This window comes from Dromiciops gliroides, chromosome 3 (genome assembly GCF_019393635.1).
Source record: "Dromiciops gliroides isolate mDroGli1 chromosome 3, mDroGli1.pri, whole genome shotgun sequence".
Classification (NCBI taxonomy): Eukaryota; Metazoa; Chordata; class Mammalia; order Microbiotheria; family Microbiotheriidae; genus Dromiciops; species Dromiciops gliroides.
In genome coordinates this window covers 454,541,492-454,564,891 of record NC_057863.1, presented here as the reverse complement: position 1 = coordinate 454,564,891, position 23,400 = coordinate 454,541,492, and the positions used below count along the sequence as shown (strand labels likewise).

The window sequence follows — 23,400 nt, the reverse complement described above, 5'->3', positions numbered from 1 at the left end:
AACGAATCTTAGAGGTAGTGTGGGAAAGTGGAAAGCAAGATGGCTCTTAAGTCACAGGACTTGGGTTGAAATTCTTAATTGGCAACTAATTACCTATGTGAGTTTGAAAAGGTCAGCTATTCTTTAAAGTTTTTTCTTTCAACTCACCTAGAAAGGGAGAGGATCAGAACACATGACCTCTAACTTCCCTTTCAGTTGTTTTTCTTTTTAAGTGAGGCAATTGGGGTTAAGTGACTTGCCCAGGGTCACACAGCTAGTAAGTGTTAAGTGTCTGAGGCTGGATTTGAACTCAGGTACTCCTGACTCCAGGGCCAGTGCTCTATCCACTGTGCCATCTAGCTGCCCCTCCCTTTCAGTTTTAAAACTGTGTTATAATTCAACCTCCTCATTTTTGCATATGAGTAAAAGAAGGTCCAAAGACAGTTAAATGATTTGTCCAAAGTCACACAGTGACTAAGTGGCATAGCCAGAAAAATTGATGTCCATAGGAAACTTTTGCCATGCACTGTGCTCTTTGATAAACTGCCCAATGAAGAACATAACGATGATGATGATAACAACAGCAACAACAATAATAGCAGCTAGCATGCATATTGAACTTTAAGGTTTGCAACGTGTGTCACATATGTTGTCTTATTTGATTTTTACATCAATCCCATGGGGCAGGTATTTTTATTATCCTCATTTTACAGATGAAGAAAGTGAGGCTAAGAGTGGTTAAATGACTTAGGGCCACATAGCTAGTAAATATCTGAGAGGAAATTTCAGACTCAGGTTTTCCTAAGTCTCAGTCCAATGCTATATCTATTATACCAGAGATGTCAAACTAGGCCAACAAAACTCCTCAGTGAGGCTTAACCAGATTAAAATGTAATTGAGAAATGTTTTACTAACTAAATAAAAACATACTACAACATAGATAATATTAATTTGTGGTTTTTAGGTCAATATTCTGCCACAGGGATCAGGATCCCTTTCTATTGGAAATTGACACCACTATATTACACCAACGATTTGCCTTCAAGGAGTTGTTTTTTGGGGGGAAAGAATTTAATAAATAATGTCAAAACTGCAGATTTATTCAGCAGATAAAAAGAAATCAAAGAAATTAGTTATTTTGGTGTAATAGTTGGGGTACTGAATGTTTTGCTTTCCAGTTTTGTTTTCAAATTTTTCAATGTGAAATTCTCAAATTCTACATTTCAAATGTTTTGAATTGAAGAAGAGCACTGCAATTGTTTTGTATGTAGCTAGAACAGTAGAGAATACAGATGTGGAAAATCACAGAATTTTAGAATCATAAGGCATCATCTAGTATAACTCTCATTTTATAGTTGAGGAAACTGAGGCCTACAGAATTTGTGACTTGCCTAAGATCATATAGCTAGTTTGTGGCAAAATCAGGCCTAGAAACCTGGTATCTTGTCTCTTAGTTCAATGATCTTTTTACTTGTTTTATAGGATGGTTGATATTTAATGATTAGTAGTTAATCATTAATTAGCAATTAATTATTGTTTTATGAAAAATTACCATCAAAATGCATAGTCTTAATTTTAAAAAATCTAAATCTGTTATCTAATACCTGTGGAAAATTCCTGGTATGAAAATTATGCCCACTGATCTAGATTACCAACTTTTCTGAAAGTTATATTTTTGGATAGTTGCTTATGGCAGTTAGGAGCAAAGTGATCTGTCCATCATCAAATAATAAATAATAAAAAGCTTATATTTATATAACACTTTTAGGTTTCTGAAGCAATTTACAAATACTATCTCATTTTATCCAGTAAGTATCTTGTAAGATTTAAACTTAGGTCTTCCTGATTCTAGGTCCAGCACTCTATTTATTGAACCACAATTAGTATCTGTAGGAGGAACATAAGATTTCCTGATTCTAAGACCAGCCTTTTAGCCACTATCTTATTCTGTCTCACAAAATACTTACATAGCATGGGATGGCCAAGGGATGGCGGTGGAAGCAGGGGAGGGGGGGAGTAAGGGAATCTGATAACCCCTCATTATTTTGATTTCCCTTAAGCCCAAGTGATAAAATTGCATAATTTAAGGAGCACAAAACAGAGACAACAAGGTATTAAGGTCCTAAAAGTGTTATCTCTTCAAATGATGGAATAAGAACACAGCTAAAGATTTAACCCCACTCCTGGCAACCCTTTAAAAAGCAAAAAGCACTCTCCAGGAAGTCCAGCAGGTTCAGTTGAAACAGAAGACATATGTGAGGACTGTGAGTTCTGGTCTTCAAGAAGAGAACCAGCTTTGAAAGAAGAATTCAGCTCTTGGTGGGAGGGAGTACATTTCTCTCTCCTCCTTCCCTCATTAGCTATGGATTCCCTGTGCCTACTAAGGAGCTGACCCAATGAGCTTAGATGAGTATCCCATACATCAGAAATCTTTTACTCAAATTGGAATAGAATGAAGATAACTACAAGAAAATAAAGGATATAGGGTTCTTGCAGTATCAAAGGTGTGAATTACCTAAGTTACATGAATACAACCCTATGTCTATGCCTCCATACTAGTGTAATCTATGTAGGTATCTAGTCTTCCCACTGATGTTTTGTGTAGGTGTGAAAGAGTGAACCTCAAGATTTTGGAGAAAATGTTTTGTTACTACTGCTATTGCAATGTCAATAAGCAAATGTTTTAATTTGAGCTAATTCTGTCTTATCACTGACTACTAATGACAAACATACTGATAGGGGCTCATGAACTATAATTTTCAAAGGGCAACTCACAGAGTACCTTGAACTTGGGATAGTCCCTCACCCCAACCCAACCAACAAGCATAAGTTAGGGGGAAGAGGGTTAACTCAGAGTTGTGCTATGCTTAGGGAAAATTTATTTGGTATATATCTTGTATAATTAAAAATATACTTTATATATGCATATGTTGTAGCCTCTATTTGTAGAATTTAAACTCTTACACCATGAATATTTTCAGTTTTGACTTGGTATCCTCATTGCTTAGTACAGTACCTAGAATATCATGAGTTTAATAAATTCTTTCTGATTGATTGATTGATTATTTGAAAAGAAGTTTAGTGGTTACAGGGATTTATTTGGTTTTCTTCTTTATGCAGTAAACACAGACTGACAAACCCTAGATTACAACCTTCAAAAGTGAGGTATGAACTCCTCAACAAAATTCAAAGCATAATAACTTCAATAAAAGTAAGAAGAATCAGAGAATACAGTACCTTGATGAAATCATTGCTGGAACTGGCACTTCTCTGGGACCTACATATCCAGGGTAAGTGGTATCAATAATAAATACCCTAACAATAGGATTTTTAGCCCCAGCCTGTCAAAACAATGAATTACAGATGATAAAATTCTATTTCTCACAAGTGCTTAAGGATACTAAGAATGTTTCAATATGATAGCCAAAGTGAAGCATATAATATCATCATTATAACACCACCTTCTTATCACCTCCCTCCCCCAACACGGTTCATTTACATTTATTTATAGGACAATGAGGAAGACTGTATCAAAAAGTGTATATGTAGATGTCACTTGGGGTGACAACTTTGAGTGAGTTTTTTTTTATATTTTCATACTTAAGGTAGGAAAGCCTCATTTTGGGGGGAAAATGAGGAAGGAAGATTCTCTTTATGTATCACCATAGCCAATCTCTTCCTCCCAGTGGACTCTTTCACACTGACTGTTATTCTTTCCCTACCTGCAAAAAGAAAACATTTCTCCTCAGTGACTGGGGGAGACTAAAATAAGGATGCTTTGTGTTTGTGTGATGAAATTCACCCCAGGACAGCTCTCAGACAGAAGGATACCTGGCTGGTCCCGCTGTTGCTACCTACCACCCTTAGGAGTAGGGGAGATTTGCCTCCAAACAAAATATTCAGGAAGAATTTATTTCACATATACTTTTTTGGAAGGCATATGCTTACATATACATGCTGTCTTTTGAGAGAAGGTAAATTCATTGAGGATGGGAACAATTTTATCTTGGTCTCCTTTGTGTTTAGTACCATGTCTGGCACATAGAGTTGCTTAATACATGCTTGTTGATTGATTAAAAAGAAAATTGTGGTAACAGTCATTTGATTGTCTTCTACTCTTAAGATGTTAGCACAGGCTTACAGAGCCTAGGCGGCAACTTCCCAAAAAAGAAGTGTGAACTCCTCCTAAATAAAATTCAAAGTATAATAATTTCAGTAAAAGAAAATGGGATAGCCCCAGGATACACAAATTTTTCCTTTTACCCCTCCTGTTGTGTCCTTCCCTCACAGTGCCCACTATTCTTCATACACAGACATTTTTTCAAGTCCTCAAATTATTTTACTTTAGTTAGAGGGAATCTTGGAGGAAAAAACCATATTTGAATCCAATAAACTTCAAATATAAAGTCTCACATTATACAATTTGGCTTGAATCAGATTCAAACATTGCTCAGCCTGTTTCAGGATTTAGGATTCAGGACCAGGTCGGCTAAATCTTCCCACCCCTGAATCCTTTGGATCAATTTGCCCTTCCTTGCAAGTCCACCCTTTTCACTCCCCACCCCCACTTCTGGTACTTGAACTTTTCTCAAAGCTCTTCACCGGCAAGGAAACAAGGTCCTTATTTGAGCCCCAATTTCTTCTTCGATTTCAATCCCTTTTCTCTTCTTGGCAAAGCTCAGCTTCCCTGATCTGCTCCTGCTGTCTCAGCTTTTTCAACCCTTCCTGATGTCACCGAAGCCACATGTGCTTCCATATTCAATCCCCTGAAGGCACCATTAGTTTCCAGCCTCTCATCCTGGATCTCTACGCCTACTCTCAGAGACTCCCCAATCTAGGCACACAGTTCCTGGCTGACATCATTTCACAAAACTCTTAGTACCTCTTCAACTTCCTTACATTTCAAGTACTTTGTCTCAGGACAGAGTGGGTTTATTCTTAAATCCACATAAGATTCAGGGGAAAAGGGGAGATTTAAAAAAAATTATTTTTGTTACTACAGGTACTCGGGGACAGTGTAGCCTAAAAAAAATGTTAATCTTGAGAGCCCAGAGTAGTTTATTGACCCCATGACAGTGTACTTTGAATGCTTAGTCTTTGAAAACTACTAAGAACAGCTCTTCCAAATACATTTCAGTCTCCATATCTAACAGGAAATTTAATTTTTTTAGTTCCCTTATAATAGTTAAATGTGAAGTCTATGAGGAGCTCAGTTCTTCTCCTATTTTGATTTCTAGGAAGCTCAGAATTATAACGAAGGTAGTGTCACTAGGGCTTTGCCCAGGCCACAGATTTAAAGGGCATTGCCAGCATTCGTAGTACTTAAGTATAGAAACACTACACATGGAAGCTGAAGGTGCAGCGTCTGGACTTGGGTTCATATTAAAGCCCTTTCACTTACCACCTCTGCCATCTTGGGCAACTCACCTAACCTTTATAGGCCTTAATCTCCTCAACTACAAAATGATCTCTATTTACCTCTATAATTGCTTCCAACTCTAGATCTGTAATAATAATTACCCAAAACAGTCAAAAGAGGGAACAATAAGATGAGGTGAGACAAGTACTTAGTAAGCAACTCTCACTCCCAAGCACTAAATTGGGTGCCAGGGAGATAAGCACAGAGAACAAAGCAGTCCATATTCACACTGAGCTTACATTCTAATGGGGAAGACAATAGGTACATATATAAATAGAGTGAACCAATATATTCTTGTTGTTCAGTCATTTCAGTCGTGTCCAACTATTTGTGACCCTTTTGGGGGTTTTAGTGACAAAGATACTAGAGTGGTTTGCCATTTCCTTCTCCAACACACATGCATACACACACACACACACACACACACACACACACATTTTCTGTTAAATACAAGGTAGTTTGGGAAGCTGGGCACCAAGCACTGGGGGATCAGAAAAGGCTTAATCAAGATGGTGAGAGACTGTATGCGTTAGAGGTTAGGTGGTAGAATTTTCCAGGAATAAGGGACTAACAATGCAAAGGCAAAGAGATGGAACTGGAGTATTGAGTGTGAGGAATAGAGATAAGGCCACTTTCACTGGATCACAGAGCAAAGAAAAGGGAGTAAGGACCAGAGAACTGGAAAGAAAAAGTTGGCCCAGGTTGTATATAGGTCTTTAAAAGCTGCTTGAAAAAAAAACTGATTGAAGGGGTTCCTATTTTATCCTATAGGTTGCATGGGGCCACTGGAGTTGATTGAGTAGAGGAATAATGTGGTCAGATCTGCACTTGAGGGAAATGACTTCTTCCCTTCTCTACCCCATCTAATCTACTTTTCTCACATCAGCATTCAAGTGTCTTTAATTTCTTATACTGTAATATTTGCCTCCCTCAATTAAAGTGTCTTTCATTCCATTTCCCCTGGTTTGGGTTTATGGTGGTAGTACCTGAAGGGCAGCTAGGTGGCACAGTAGGTAGAGTGCTGGGCCTGAACACTCAATCTTTCTGAGTTCAAATCTAGCCTCAGACACTTACTTGCTGTGTGACCCTGGGCAAGTCACTTAACCCTGTTTGTTTCAGTTTTCTTATCTGTAAAATGAGCTGGAGAAGAAAATGACAAACCACTCCAGTATCTTTGCCAAGAAAACCCCAAGTGAGGTCATGAAGACTAGGACATGACTGAAAAATGACTAAACAAAATCTGAGCTCAAAAATTCCTAGTCATGACTCTGTTGGACCCTCTATTCAATATTCCTCTCTGAGATGGAACATCAAAGCAGAGAATTAACTGAACCACAGAATATTTAAACTAAAGAGATTATTTAGAGATTACTTTAGCTCTCTCTAGTCTCCATCATCCCCAACACATACACTTCATAGATGAAGAAACTGATTCTCCTATGGTCTATAGCACTGTCTTAGACAGCACTATCTAGAGAGAGTTAAGCTAGTGCCTGCCTGAGAGAAGAATTAATGAAGTCAGCATTTATGTTTCCCTCTTCAATTAACATTTGTAAGACACTTGAAGAAGGGTTAAAAAAATGGAATTTGAATTGTGAGCTTGAAAGTTAAAAAGGACCAAAATGAAATTTAGCTTATTTCCCCTCAATAATTTAGACCATATGCTTTCCCAAGATGTATGTTGCAAAGGGAACCTCATGCAGCACACCCAGATGTCCAAAGTATTAGAAGTTTAAACAAAGAATACCCCATTGCTTTTGCAACACATAAGGACAAGAAGTTTTCCAAATGTGTTGATCCCACCTTCGTTCATGGTTATTATTGTTCGTGTTTACACCAAGGGAATAAAAGCGTCTGTTAAAAGCATTCAACATACCTTTGGGTAGGGGATATTTATTGTTCTAGGATACTGTTCATCACCATAATAAGAATATGTAATAACTGGTATATCTGTATCATTAAATTCTGCATATGCTAAAAACCTTCCATTTGGAGACCACCAGAGAGCATATTTTATAGCAAGCATTTCCTCTGAAAAATAAGCACCTCTATATTAATTACTGTTATAATTTACTTTTCAAAATAATTACAGATATTTTCAAATAGCTCTTTGTTGACTAAAAGGATTCACTTATAGGACTGACATGTTACATAAAACAGGTTCAGCAGTTTAAAAATCCAATATTTTTGGTAAACAGGAATATTTTATTCTTGCGTCCCATGTCAAAATTTAATCCAGTTACAGCCAAGAAATATCAACTAATATTATATTACAAAGATTATTTTATGTGACTATTATGTAGGGCTTCAAAGTTTCCAAAATGCCTTACTTACATTATCTGATGTGAGCCCGACTACAGGTCTGTTACTCTGTGTATTACACCATACCAAAACCAGAAATATTCTCTTTATTAATAGTGGATCAACTTCAGCAGCAGTGATTTCTCTATGGGCACAGTTCCTAGTTTTAACAGTTCTCCTGTAGCCAGAACTGAGGGGAACAGGCTTCCATTGGAATGTGGGGCCTTAGTGAAAGTGGTAAGAATGGATTCCCAGTGGAGGCTGTGGAATTGCTTTGTAAGCTTTCTTTTGACAGCAGTAGTTTAGATAGATTTCTCATACAGGAAAGAGCTGGATTTAATTATATTTCTACAAGCCCCTTTCAAACTTGAGATTCTCTAATTCTATGATTCTACACTCAGGTTTCAACAGAATTTTCTTGGTGTAAATGTCTCTTCTGGAAGCATTTGCCCTGGAAAGAAGGGCAGAATGTGTGAGAACCATGGAAAATAAAGTACGGACTTCCACTCAAGGACCCAGCACTTAGCAGGATCCCTGGCACATAGTAGGCACTTAATGTTTATTGATTGATTGCTTTATTGATCGAGCCAGATAATAATGATGGTGATGACAGTAGTAATAATAATCTTTTAGTAGTTGTCATTCACATTGTACTTTAAGACTTGCAAAATGCTTTCTATATATTTACAAGATCCTCATGACCATGCTGTGAGGTAAGTACTATGGGTATTATGCCCATCTTATAAAGGAGAAAATGGATACTGAGAGGTTTACTCCCCTTTTTGAAGAAAACAGAAAATGTTTCTCAATATAAATACTTGAAAAATGTATAGACCAAATTCACTTTCTAATGTAAATAATCTGTATTTTCAGCTGCTGTGAATGTTGATGACATTAATAATAATTCATAGTGCTAAGTCTCCTTGACTCTCTGTTTTAATGTTAGGGAGAGGAAGTCTAACATAGGCTTACAGATCTTGGGGTCTGGGTTTTGACTGGAACTTGGGATCTCATTGTTATAGGGAACTCCCAGTGAGGAAATCCTCTTTATCACTGCAGATCAGCAACTTCTTTGCAATTTATAGTTTTAGAGAATTGTTTGGGGCCAATGAGAGGTTAAGTGGCTTCCCCAGAGTTACATATTCAGCATGAGTTGGATGTGGGACTTAAACCCAATGTCACTCCAAGTCTGGCCTTCTGAATCATTATGCCACGTTGCCACTTATCAAATAATTACCTCTCATTCCCTATATCACCTGGTGCCACTTCAGCCCAGGACCCACCTAAATATTGATGGAACACAGCTCTACTGATCTCATGAAGTTATTTTCAAATAAGAGGTAAAGCAACCACAGCCACAACAATTATACTAGCTTACCTTCATAGACCCAATCAGGAATTCCATTAAAAATCTGATTGTCTTTCCCAGTGGATGTTATTTGAATAGGTGGGTCTGTTGGGGTTTGTTTCAAATAGATATTGTTTTGATAGACATATGCCTAGAGAAGAACATGAGTTTGTTATTAAGTATAATATCGAGGGAAAAATAGAATCAGCTTTTTCTTCAAAAATGATAATTACTGAAACCCAGTGTTAACTTGCTATTGGTTTATATGCAAAGGTTTTATCAGCTTTTCAGATATTTCAATTTATCAAAACTGGTTTAAAAAACAAAAGAGATTAAAAATAGATATTTTTCTAATAGAAGATAATGTGTTTCTTGAGGTGAGGGCCCATTAATTTTTTTTGTCTTTTCACCCTATTGCCTTGCACATAGTAGGTGCCTAGTAAATGTTGAAATGAATTCCCCCAGGGAAGTAAGTTAAACAAACACCAAACTGAAACTATCTATTTTTAGTGGGTTAAGCAGTAAAAATTATTCTGTATATTAAGCAATTACTAACCAATTTGCTTCCAACAGGCGACCAGCACAAATACTGAATTGGATGAGGAAGTTCATTTTCCCTTGTAAAATCTCTAGAAAGAAAATAAGCATTTGTTATACAATGAATAACAGACTATCTATAGATATAGACAAAACCAAAGTGGGAAAAAATTAAATGCATATGTGAGGGAGTATGGTGTATTGAAAAGATCACTGACCTGGGAGTGAGGAGTTCTGGACCCTAGTTCCGGCTCTGACCCTAACTAGCTAGGTGACTTTGGGCATGTCTTAATATTTTGGGGCCTCAGTAATCCCACCAATAAAACATGGTGACTGGCTGGACTTAATGGTCCATAACGTCTCATTAAGGCTCTGAAATTCTATAAAATAATGTAACCTACCTTTCAAGGCACAGAAATCCAGGATGCACAGTAAAATACATTTGGAAATAATTTCAGAGACTGTGTATGTCTGTACATGACTGCAATTTGTAAAATTGTACTAGAACCAAAATTCATCTTCAATATCCTTATTTATAATTCCCAATCTCTTTGAGCTAATATTCAATTCACATTTTAAAAAATGATGCTATCTGAAAATCTGTACAAGGGTTTGCCTTAAGTCAAACTTCAAGTAGGAAAAAAAAGAAGAGAACAGTTGCTTTCTGGCTAAACTGAAAACCAGTTTTCATTTTGGGAAATGTGCCTTCATATTACAAAGGCCTCCACCCAAGAGAAACTTTCAAACATTCTATGGCCCCAAAAAAGGTGGTTTAAGGATTGATGTCATAGTGTTATTTGGGGAGTACTAGTTCACTGGTTTTTATTGTAACTTCTCCAGAGAAGCTTTGGGAATGATCTTAATGAATGATGAAAACAATGAAATGCCTCCAGGTTTACCATGGTCATATTTCTTTCCATTTATAATTCTTGAAGATTGTAGTAATGGGTGCATTTGGGCTAGGGCGATGAGGAGGCAATGCAGAATGCTGCCTTTATAGTGGAGAGACAGACGGAAAGACCTACCTGTTCAAAGCTATCTAAGCAGAGTAGGGTAGTGGAAAATGAACTGGCCTTAGAATAAAGGAAATCTAGGGGGCAACTAGATGGTGCAGTAGATAAAGCACCAGTCCTGGATTCAAGAGTACCTGAGTTCAAATCCAGCCTCAGACATTTGGCACTTACTAGCTGTGTGACCCTGGGCAAGTCACTTAACCCCCATTGCCCCACAAAAAACACACAAAAAAACCAAAAACCAAAACAAAACAAAACAAAAAAGAATAAAGGAGATCTTAAAGTTCCTCTTTTGCCACACACTAGCTGTGTGACTATGGGTAATCCATACGGCTTTCTGAGTTCCAAGCAATTCTCTAGGATGGTAAATTGCATGGTTAGTATTGCTTTGCATTGGTAGAAGGAGTATACTCACTGGGAATTCCCTTCACCAGTAAGATTACCAGTATTGTCCAATCTCTGCTCCCCCACCCCACCCCAAACTAATCCTACTACTGTATCTGAAAATCTCAACTAGCTTACTCCCTTTGAATTGAGGGGCTGGAAAACTTTATGAAAATGCAAATCTTGTCTGAAAAGAGCAATACATTAGCAGTCATTAACACCTTAGGTTGAATTTGTTTATCAGATTAGTTACTATGAAACTTAGGCCCCTATAGGAATAGGGAAGATAACTTTTTAAAGAACAAATCTTTGACACTTTTTATTTTTTCATCGCCTACAGCTTTTTCCCCCTCTTTAGAGAGAAGAATAGAGGGATAAAGCATCTGTGTCCCAGAATCTATGGAGGAAGGCAGATATCATTTCCCAGGCTTCTATGATTATCAGAAAATAACCACAGGGATAGTGTTGGTCACTTTGTAGGTTGAGAGAGTGATCTGGTAGCTAGAATCCAAAAAGCATAGAAGGAAAGCTGGTGTTTGTGGTGACACTGTGTTCACTGTATGTTGCAGGAAGTTTGGATAACACCTATATTTTCTAGCCTATACCTTATGATAAATAATTTTTTAGAAGGAAAGAACAAAGTTCAGCAAAACTAACCAACGTATCAAAAATTTTTACATATGGTATTATATACCAATAGTCCCCCACCTCTGCAAAGTAGCAGGGGATTCCTTCTCATGTTTCTTTTGGTTATTCTAATTTTATAATATTCAGTTTCAATTGTATTATTGTTGATATTCTCATTTACACTGTTGTGGTGATTGTGTGTATTGGTTTCCTAATTGTCCTTGTTTCACTTTATATCAGTTCATGTAAGTCTCCCCTTGCTTCTCCATATTGATAATTTCTAATAGCATTCCATTCTAATAATATTCCATTACATTCATGTCCTATAATTTTTATTCATTCCCCAAACAATGAGTACAGACATGGGTTCCATATCTTTGCTACATAAATAAATCCTATTATAAATATTTGGGTATGCTGTTTCTTATTGACCTCTTATTGGCAGTAGAAACTTTGGGTCAAAAATTGTGGACATTTTTAGCACTTTCTTCACATAATTCCAAATTACTTTCCAGAATGGTTAAACAATTTCACAGCTCCACCAATAATGCATTAGTGGAGTCGGATGACTTAAAAGGGAATATAGAGAGTGAAGAAAAATTTGGAGAATAGGCTTCTTACCATAAGCTGGAAAGCTCAGCATAAGGAACTTGGATATTCATGAAAGGAGAGTGTTGAATGGGAGTACTGTGTACATTAAGGCAGACAAGTAGGTCTTGAAGACAAACTTTGCTTATTTTGCCTTTAAGGGGCTGCTTGTAAACCTTTTTTGAAATTTTATGGCACTTCCTTATTTTTCTGAATGTTGAAGAGTAGTCTATACAATTATTCAAGTAGACTTTTTTGAAATATTGATATTCATATCCTCAATTCTCTTCCAACTGGTGGTGACATCTTTACAGCTCAGTACATCCTCTTGTTTCTGATGTTTGTATGTGCATAATTTTAGAATGACAGACGTGATTTCAGGAATCTTTTCCTACGTAAGATGAGTTGAGTCATCTTTGTTCTTCAAGGGTTATTGGAATTACTCACATCTTAATTAGACTCTAATTAAAGATACAAAACTGATCAATTAATTTGGTTTTGAGGAGAAACATTTTTGATTTAATTTACTGTTTAGTAGTTAAAAATTAAACATGATGCTGAGATGCATGGGATGCCAGAACTGTGAACCAGTCTGCCTTCTACTTTACTTGAAAACCGAACTCAATTTTTAGGTCTATTGGTAAATCACAACATGGAAAATTTGGACATGGTATAGAGAAGAACAATGAAAATGACTAAACATTTGAAAATGCCTCTCTGAGAAAGGGTAAGTTTATTTTTCCATCTCCTGACATATTATAAATTCCCTGATACAATTTGCTTTCCCCTCTCTTCCCATCACAGTGCCTTCAACATAGAATGTGTTGATTTATTTAATATGTAGATAAGGAAGTTACAGGGCAACTTGATGAGTCTTCAGATATATGTTCTGAATAAATGACTATACATATTTACTCCATAAGGAGATAAAATGAAGAAATATCAGTCAATGGGATTTAGACTATGTAGTAAAAATAAATACTTATCTTTAAGATATCAGCCTATTAAACAACATTGTGATTTTTTCTTCTCAGGATCTCTAAAAAGATGTGAGGAATATTGAGATACTTTAATGAATCAATAATTTCATTTTTGTGTATACTCCCTTTAATGATGTTGATCACAACCCATACATACCTATTCTTCATGTGAGACTCTTAGCTATGAAGCCTCTATTAAGGATCTGCTCATTATATTTATTAGAGGCTTTCTTCCATGTCATTTAACTTTATACTTGGAGGCAAATGTCTGGGACTATAAGTTGCAAAGACAGTTCTGGCCTGCAATAGCAGAGGAGATTTCCTTATCTGGGAGTTTACTATACTAATAAAATCAAAGATCAAGTACCTATTCTTATCCTACTGTGTATACCATTATAGTACTCAAGCTATCTCTTTTTCTTTTCTCTTAATAGGACTGGCTATCCCCAGAAGATCATACATTTGTTGATTGAGACCTTTTATGTCACTTGTCAAATGTAAGTTATCGTTGATAAGATGCTGCAACCTATTTATGTCTACCCCACATCTCTACAATTTTGACTGTCTCTAGATTGTGGTGTTCCATGTGTCACAGCCATATAACATTACCAGGAAAATATTGAAGTTAAAAAGAAAATGATTGAGAATGACTAAACAGGTTATAGAAAATAAATGAAATAGAACATTTCTTTGCTATAAGAAACAGTGAATTAAATGAATGCAGAGAAGTATAGGAAGATTTTAAAAAACGAATAGACACAAAGAGAAGTAAGCAAAACCAGGAAAACAAAATATGTGTAGTACACTATTTCTCCTTCTCTGGCTCCCATTCATATTGACAGACTGGGTTCCCAGACGATGGGTGACAACTTCTCCCCTCAGAGTTCCAAGAATAACCCTGAGAGGACAGGGTTTCTAATATTGTTGCTCATGAACTCTCCCTAGGGATGCTTCCCACTGTTTATAAGCCAAGCTTAATTAGCTTTTAGAAAGTGTATCTTAGTAAAACTAGAGTACTTACTAAGCAGCTCTAGGAAGAACAATTGTTAACAAAAAAAAATACTCCACACTGGAGGCTGACTCTTCCATTAAAGAGCAAGTGCCTTGTAGTAAAAGGATAGTAAATTGCAGGTATAGAAAATCTGCGTGGGAAGAAGCTCCTTTTCTCCCTTCACGGAGAGTGCATGAAGTTCCCTTTAGGTGTAGTTCTTTGCAGGGCTTTGAGAGTGAGTGCCCTTGTAGAGAATTGAGGCTGGTGTATGTAGTCAATCCTTGGTGTGTCTCTTGGTACATGATGCTCTGGTTGGTGGACACTGCTACCAAAGCTGACCAGACATCTAGGTCTTCCAACCTTTAGATTTTTAAAAGCTCAGAATCTGCTCTATTCTATCTCTAGATTCTCAGTTGTCTTTTCTTGGGAGATCTTCCATTTGCTAACAGCTGACTTTCTCTAGTCTCAGCTGGGTCTGTAGTATCCTAATAGGGTAGTTATTCGGTGGAAATAGTGAATGGGAAGGAGGTAGGAAAGCCCCCATTAGTGATCCCCTCTCAGGAATTCAGACTTCTCAGATCTTGAATGTGGAATCCTTTCCCACTCAATTGACTAGCACCAAACTTTTTATATGTGGTCCAGGAAGCATCTCACAAGGTATTTCCTGTGTTTTGTCATTTGTCTTTATCCAGCTTATTCACAACTAGCTTATTTTTGACTGATTCAGTTGAGATATCTGTGCTTTCTGGGACTAATTGAGGTGGGGATGGACTCCCCTCCCCTTACATACACAGTGGCTACAATGATGAAAATGGATACAAAAAATAATAATAAAAAAATTGAAACTGAATGTTGGAAAATTATAATGACCAAGTCTGGCCTCAAATAAGAGCTATGAGAATGTATCAGATTCTCTTTTTTACTGAGATGAGGGACTGTGGCTATAGAATAATAAATATCATATTGTATTTGTTTTTGTTAGTTTGCTGAACTTGTTAATTATATTTTTTATTTGTTAAAAGGGACGGCTCAGGCAGCTAGGTGGCGCAGTGGATAGAGCACGGGCCTTGGATTCAGGAGGACCTGAGTTCAAATCCGGCCTTGGACACTTGACACTTAACTAGCTGTGTGACCCTGGGCAAGTCACTTAACCCCAATTTCCTCACCCAAAAAAAAAGGGATAGCTCTCTGGAAAATGGGTTGAAAGATTATAATGGGAAAGTTAAATGATAAGAAAACAGAAGATCAATAAAAATTTTAAAGATTAGGCTTTGTTCTTTAAATAATAGCACAGATTAAACTATTGATTTCTAGTTATATAGAAATTTTTATGAATAATGTCATCTGACTGACCCTCAGAACAAACCTGTCAAGTAGTGTGAGTATTATTCCCATTTTATAGATAAAGAAACTGAAGTCCAGATGTTTAAAAGTGATTTGCCTCAGGACACACAGCTAACTAGTAAGGTAACTGTTCTAGGCCTTTTGCCCAGGTCTTTGGACTTCAGACTAGCCCAGTGACATTGCTACTTTACTATACCCTGCTTCCCTATAGACAATTAGTTACCTTTAAGATTGAGCACACTACTTCCTATAATATGGTCAGTCCCTTCTAACTCTATAGTTTTCATTATATTAAAAAGCAGGGAAATATATATCATATCAAAATAAGTAAACCTTTAGGAATATACAGAGTCTATGTCCTCTTTCAGGTAAAGTCATTTTATTTTATTATTATTTTTGTGGGGCAATGAGGGTTAAGTGACTTGCCCAGGGTCACACAGCTAGTAAGTGTCAAGTGTCTGAGGCTGGATTTGAACTCAGGTCCTCCTGAATCCAGGGCTGGTCCTTTATTCACTGCGCCACCTAGCTGCCCCTGGTAAAACCATTTTAAATAACAAAAGTCAAATCAGCATCCCCTTCCCTTACACTTTTCTTTTTTTGTGAAAACTTAAATATGACAGATCCACTCTCCAGAAGCAATAGGCTAAAAAAATAGTCAGGGGTGTTGGAAAACTGTCTATGTATATCTTTTTCCCTAAAATGATTTCTTCTTTGAAACATAATTGGCAAATCATTTCTAATTAGAAGACATATTTTGGGTTGGAATTTCCAGTTAAATAGCGATGGTTGTCCCAAATATAGTCCAGTTTTAGAATAGTCTGTTTTAATTGGAAAGATAGTAAAGGAAGATCCAATTTAGGTATTCCTCCATAAAGCTTCCCCCAATCTCTCCTACCCTTATTTTGTATTCCCAGGCTGAATCTCTCCTTCAAATGCAATCTTTCTTTCAAATCTCTCAAGGCCCCTTATTTGGACTAGTGCAACAGCAATCCTTTTAACTTGAAACTCAAGATATATTACACTTATTCCATTTCCACACTGTTTAGTGACTGGAATATATATTATATATATAATGTCACTTAACGAATTTTTACTGAATGAATGACTAGGCCTGTAAACTCATTCATTCTCCAGTTGCTGAATGACTTATACATGATATATACTTAATCAGTGTTAGTTGAATTTGGAATTAAATCAAAGAACAATTAAAATGAAAAGGGTTAAAGTAAAGGGGAAGAGGATGAAGAGATTAGAACGACATGAGATGGCTAAAATAGGAAGAAGATATAGAATCAAGAAAACCAAAATTTTAGAGCTGAGTAGAGATCAATGCTCTCACAAAGCCCATTGCAAAAACGAGGAAATTGAGGCATAGCTTAGAAAAGTAAGGGATTTATTTAAGATTAGAGAAAGATAATTGGGAAGATTTGAATGCAAGATGAAAATCCAACAGTATTCAATTAGCATGAATATTATGAAGCTTGCAAACATGAGAAAATTATATATTTTCTTTTTATTTCCTAATGAAAATTAGCACTTATCTGCCTCTAAGAAAAGCAACAAAACAAAGAAGTTCTATTCTCAAATTAGGATTTCCAGTGGAAGTCTCTACAAGTTAGCTTTAGCTATTCTATACTATTATTCTAACCTATTCCACTCTAATATGCTGTATTGTACTTTATTGTATTATGCTCTATAATATATTATATTTCAATATAATACCACACATTCATAGACAATAAATATAACAGACAACATGTCTTACCCATTTATAAGGTCAAAAATATAATATGTCGCTGTGTAGGAATATCTCCAAAGCTGTCAGATTGAGTAAAGAGACAAAAACAATTATGATGAAAATAATTATCATGGGAACCCCAATCGATCTTACAAAACTCAGGATTATGAAAGTAACGTTTTCATATAGATAGTGCAGGATTGAACACAAAAATAACATACTCAACACTGATAACCTTTGCATCTTTTTTTTTTTTAAACTGTAGCACCTTGTGCTTCTTGGTACACTCCGAAGTTCTGATCCCATAAAAAGCACACAAAACATGAAGTTATGCTTTCACATGATACTAGTTTAGTCTTTCCTGCTCTCAATTTAGATGAAGTCCAAAATACCATAACATTACTTACCTTAAGCATAAGCTGAATTAGTGAATAGACTGGGGGAATTTTCTTTATTTATTTTTTAAAAGTAAATATTTATTGAATAATGTCATAAAGGTCATTATTTTCATTCATTTGACCAAGAATTAAATGAACTTTATAATACCTACACAACATCTACACCTGTATAATACCTACACATGACGTTACAATACATTCTTTGAATTTAAAAAACATAGTATGTGAATCATTTAAAATCCAAATACCCTTGTCTGAGACCATGTACCTGGGTTCATCCTCATATGGACCTATGTTAAAACTAAGATCATTGGATAACTCAGAATAATACTATGAAGAAAAGGGAAAATTCTGGAATAAAGGTTCAGAGTTATATTCTATTCAATATATACATAGTTATTTTGTGAAATACTGGCTTGTATCCAATTGATTGCTTTTCAGAATAATAATAACAAAATCACATACAGGCAGGCAAATTAAGTAGCTAACGTAAGAGAATACCTTTGAATAATCACTTTCTAGATATGCAAATTGCCGATCAGATGATAATCCATAACTTGAAGCATTCACACTTTTCTAAAATTATAAAGAAGTTGATTAGAAAACAAGAGAATTTAACCAAAATTGGTTACCTTGCATCTAAATAAGTTAAACACCTTTAAATGTTATTATTGAAAAGTATAGATGTATGTGATACTTTACCATGGTGCTATTACTCAAGATGATAGATGTTTCTCCTGTTTCAATATTATACAGTATAATGTTATCATCTGCAGATTTTCGGAGGTATTCATGTCCTTTAAACAAGAAGGGAGAAGAAGAATGTAACTTAAGAGATACCTTACTTAAAATGAACACTTCACTAGAAATCAAGAAACTTAGGTTCCAATGCTAACTTGGACAAGTGCTTGGTCCTCAGTTTCCTCATCTGTAAAATGAAAGAGTTGGGGGCAGCTAGGTGGCGCAGGGGATAGAGCACCGGCCCTGGAGTCAGGAGTACCTGAGTTCAAATCTGGCCTGAGACACTTAACACTTACTAGCTGTGTGACCCTGGGCAAGTCACTTAACCCCAATTGCCTCACTAAAAAAACAAAAAACAAAAAACAAAAAACAAAATGAAAGAGTTGGACTACATTAAGATTTTTCTAGCTCTAACTCTTTGTTAGAGTACAAGTTTGTATACATTATGATTAGTGTCAAACCTCTCTGGTTATAGCTACCATTGAAATGTCCAAATGTTAACAAGGTATTCTTATGCAATTGAGATTGGGATTCTAAGCTGCATTAGATACATAAGCACACTGCTTTAGGAAACAACATTTTAAAAAAATTCACTTATAGGAACAGAAACAAAACAATAAAAAATGAATATTTTGAAATTACAATGACCAAGCTTGGTCTGAAAGCAGAGATACGAGAAGGCACTTCCAGGCTTCTTCCTCCTCACCTCTGCACAGGTGAAGAAATCTGGGTATGGAATGTTGTATATCATGTCAGACTTTTTCAGTATGTTGGTTGGTTTTGCTAAACTGGTGTTTTCCTTTTTTTAAGTTTTTGCTGTAATGGATGGCTCTCTTGGAGGGAGATGGAATAGGATAAATTAGGAAATCTAGGTGTTATGAAATAAAGGATATCAATAAATATGTTTTTATTCATCTTTTAGGGTGATCCTACATATCTGAAAAATGAATGCAATGACACTCTTTTTTAACTTTAAACTTAAGTTATATTACTCATTCCATTTCCACTCTGTTTAGTGACTGGAACACCATTTTTATCCATTCACTTCATTTCATTATTAATTGCTGTTGTTTGTCTGTTTCAGAAATGACCAGTGACCTCACTGGGTGATTTCTTGACTAATGCATTAATTGGTTTTAGGTGAGGCAAAGTTGCACGATATCAGTACCCTTACTCTCTTTTCCAGAGTCATCAAAGTCCGGTGGCAAGACAAAAATCAGAATAACTGGTGATGGTCTAGGATGCAGAAGCCCTTAGCTTCTTTGATGTCTGACCAAACTCAAAGCACTCCATAATGCCTGCTTCAGCCACTGGGGGAAGTCTTTGCATGCTTGGAGTTGACATACCCCTAACTCACTCATGGGTTTGAGCCCCATTGATTGTCTTCAGCCTGGTTTAGCCAATCTGCTAAGAGAGTTTTACCAGGGTGTGCCTCCTGTGAAGGATACAGCTTCTTGAAGCCAAAGGTGAAAGTTGGGTGACAGGTGAACACCAAAGGTGAATGAACAACCCCGAAAAGTGCTTGGCAAGCTTTCATACCAGAGGTGCTAGTCCTCCCTGAACACCCCTCCACTCCTCCATTGTTAGTGAAAGTATATCCATATTAACTTTCACTATTGTATTTCCACAGGCAGTGGAAGTACTCAGTACAGCACAAAACAAATTCCTTTGGTGAACTTTGGATACTGATTTGACTATATCAACTATACATCTCCAATTTTTATGGAAATTATGTGGAAAACGAGCCATGATTAACATAAAAATCACTGAATGCTGCTGACTTTATGACCTTTTAAAAGTTTGTTAAACCAGTTTGTCAAAACTAACCAATATATTGGAAAAAGACTGACATTATGAACATTTAGTTCATTGTTGGACAGGTTAGGTTCTTTTCACTAACCCTTTTCAACACACACACATGTGCTTATCCTTTTTTTTTTTCAGGGCAATGGGGGTAAAGTGACTTGCACAGGGTCACACAGCTAGTAAGTGTCAAGTGTCTGAGGCTGGATTTGAACCTAGGTCCTCCTGAATCCAGGGCCGGTGCTTTATCCACTGCGTACCTAGCTGCCCCACTTATCCCTTTGACAGCCAAAACTATCTAGTAGCATTCTATTCTCTTGTTCATAAACCAAACCTACCCCTATCTGAAAACTCATTGCCATAATTACACACCAGAAGAGCATGTGCATATCAGCCATTCTCAAAAGCAGTTTTTATTATATATTATAATTTTTATCATGCATGGCCAAATTCTAAACATCATTATGGGAGTTTACTTCAAACTTCCAATTGATTTCATCATTACTAGACAACCTAGCCCACATCCATACTTAGATGTATGCTGAATTTTTGTGTTTAGGGAAAAGTTTTCGGTTTTATTTTAATTTAGATTTTTTTCAAATTTAGTTCAACTTAAGGCAATAAGAATTATTAAGTAGCCACTGTATGCAAAGCACTCTAAAAGCACATTTATATAATAAGCACTCTCTGCCCTTGTGGAGGTAAGTGAATCTTAGAGGGATCTAAGTCATGGAAAGATAAATATAATACAAATTAATATGACTTCTAAGGCCTCCTCCAACTTTAAATTTCTTGTTCCTGGCACCTTACACAGAGTAGGAGCTTAATAAATATTAATTGAAAAAGTTCATTAGAAAGGTGTCAAGCAAGGTCTAATATGAGGTCTAAGGGATAAAAGACAAATTGCCTTTGTTTTCACTTCAACTGATATGGTTTTAGGCATGCTAAAGATGTTCTGGCACCTGGAGAACTCACACAGGAACGGAACACCTATTACACCTATTAAGAACTGAAAGACAAAAACACAAACAAGACAATCAACTTGCCTGAAATCCAATTTGGAAAAAATGTTTTGTAATGAAAAGTTCCATTCAAAACATCCTTTAATGTGAGGGCTCTTGTACTTCCTTCTGAGTGGTGGACTTTAGAAAGAAAACATCAAAATGAAGATAGTATTAATGAACAGATCAATGAACACCAATAAAGAAAACCATCGCCAGCTCTATCTGCCTTGTTCTTTCTCCAACACTTTCTATCCCCTTCCTTTTCTTTATAGAAATAAGATGCACTTATAATATGCCAACTGGCCAAAGCAATTAGACTACCCCTCCTCAAAGGAAAGTTTAAGGGCTAGATTAATGAATAAATAAATAAATATGTATATACATATATGTGTATGTATGTGTGTATATGTGTAAGTGAGCATATATATATACAAATGAGTGTACATGTGTATAGCATATGCATAAATACATGTATAAAAGAGATTCCCTTCCAAAAAAGAGAGTAAGCAAGAAAGAGAAAATGAACCAAAAGGAACAAAATTTTGCCTCTTTAAATGATCTGGATTACCCATTTTTCTCTAAATGGTAAAGATTTTACTCTAAGAAACTCACATGCCAGTTCAAGGTTAAATTATTACTGTGCAAGAATATATTTCTTTTTTAAATTAATTTTTTAATAAACAAAAAATGATTTTATCTGTTTCCCACCTCCCTCCCCTCCATTGAAATAAATAGAAGAAAACCAAAAATCTTGTAATACATATACATGGTCAAGCAAAACAAATTCTCCTAGTGGTTATCTCCTAAAAATATATGTCTCATTGTGTCCTATGAGTCCATCACCTCTCTTTCAAGAGGTAAGTAACCTTCTTTATCATCTTTTCTTTGGATTTATGGTTGTTCATAATGTTGTTCAGAATACAGGAATATATTTAATTCCAAGGGGCAGCTAGGTGGTACAATGGATACTGGAGTTAGGAGGACTTGAGTTCAAATCTAGCCTCAGACACTTGACATTTACTAGCTGTGTGACCCTGGACAAATCACTTAACCCCAATTGCCTCATACACCCAGGGCCATGTCCAGTAGTCCTGTCATGTCACTGGACCCAGACAGCTCTGGAGAAGACAATGAGGCTGGTGACACTACGCAGTACTTCTTCATTTACAGCCAATTCACTGGGAACCATGTCATCACCTCTAGACGTCATGGTCCTCTTTGAGAATGAAGGACAAACAATAATTTAATTCCAAACTTGAATTCTCTCAAGCTATATTTTTTCTTTAAAAAATAATGGGGTAATTTTCAGCACTAGTGAGAGGAATGGTACATCTTCATAAGTCTCCAAGTTTTTAGATTTAGAGTTGGAAGGGACCTCAGAAATAATTTCATCCAACCAGCCCCTTTTAACAGTTGAGGAAACTAAAGACCAGATCATTTATAGCTTGTCCAAGGTCAGGCAGGTAGTAAGCAGCAGAGCTAGAATTTGAACTCATGTCCTCTGAATCCACACCACTCTCTTTGAATTTAGAAAAAGAAATACACCCCAGAAGTGTAGTTAGTCATCATTCCTCAAAGAACTATTCCCTATCCCTCTCCTCTTTCTTTTTCTTTTTCTTTTCTCCCCACCCCAAATCACAGCACTAAAATATCTAAGTGGGGAAAGAAATGAGGATATAAGGTCCTCTAACTTGAATTGTATTTAAAAGTCTTTATATGACTTTTATAGTTGTATATATATTATACATATATATACATGTATATATAATACATATATATTATATAAGCATGACTTTTATATATAGCTTTATATGATATTAACCAGAGTAAAAAAAAAAAAGCTTTATACCTTCTTTATGGCTTATGGATGGCCTTGTCACTAGTTAGCTGGGTGACCTTTCCTAGCAAGTCAACAATCTCTCTGATCCTCAGCTTCCTCATTCATAAAATGATCAAGTTAAATTAAACAATCTCTAAGGCCCTTTCCAGTCCTGGCCTACTGTTATCCTATGACTCTGAGATGCATCTTGGTTTTTTTTTTTTTTTTTTTTAGTGAGGCAATTGGGGTTAAGTGACTTGCCCAGGGTCACACAGCTAGTAAGTGTTGTGTCTGAGGCCAGATTTGAACTCAGGTACTCCTGACTCCAGGGCCGGTGCTCTATCCACTGCACCACCTAGCTGCCCCAAGATGCATCTTGATTAGAA

General features: G+C 36.2%; 1 protein-coding gene across 1 annotated transcript in view; it reads right to left on the bottom strand.

Annotated features, from left to right (window-relative positions):
* Window positions 1-22,405, bottom strand: part of LOC122747778 (fibroblast activation protein alpha) — an 81,071-nt gene extending 58,666 nt beyond the window's left edge. The window contains exons 1-9 of the mRNA XM_043993619.1: window positions 22,345-22,405; window positions 21,238-21,333; window positions 18,350-18,444; window positions 18,149-18,223; window positions 17,277-17,329; window positions 9,604-9,676; window positions 9,078-9,198; window positions 7,275-7,429; window positions 3,217-3,320 (exon numbers count right to left, since the gene is read on the bottom strand). Of these exons, the coding sequence (XP_043849554.1) occupies window positions 3,217-3,320; window positions 7,275-7,429; window positions 9,078-9,198; window positions 9,604-9,676; window positions 17,277-17,329; window positions 18,149-18,223; window positions 18,350-18,444; window positions 21,238-21,333; window positions 22,345-22,405 (833 nt within the window). The remainder of the gene's footprint in view (window positions 1-3,216; window positions 3,321-7,274; window positions 7,430-9,077; window positions 9,199-9,603; window positions 9,677-17,276; window positions 17,330-18,148; window positions 18,224-18,349; window positions 18,445-21,237; window positions 21,334-22,344) is intronic.
* Between the last annotated feature and the right edge of the window lie 995 nt (window positions 22,406-23,400).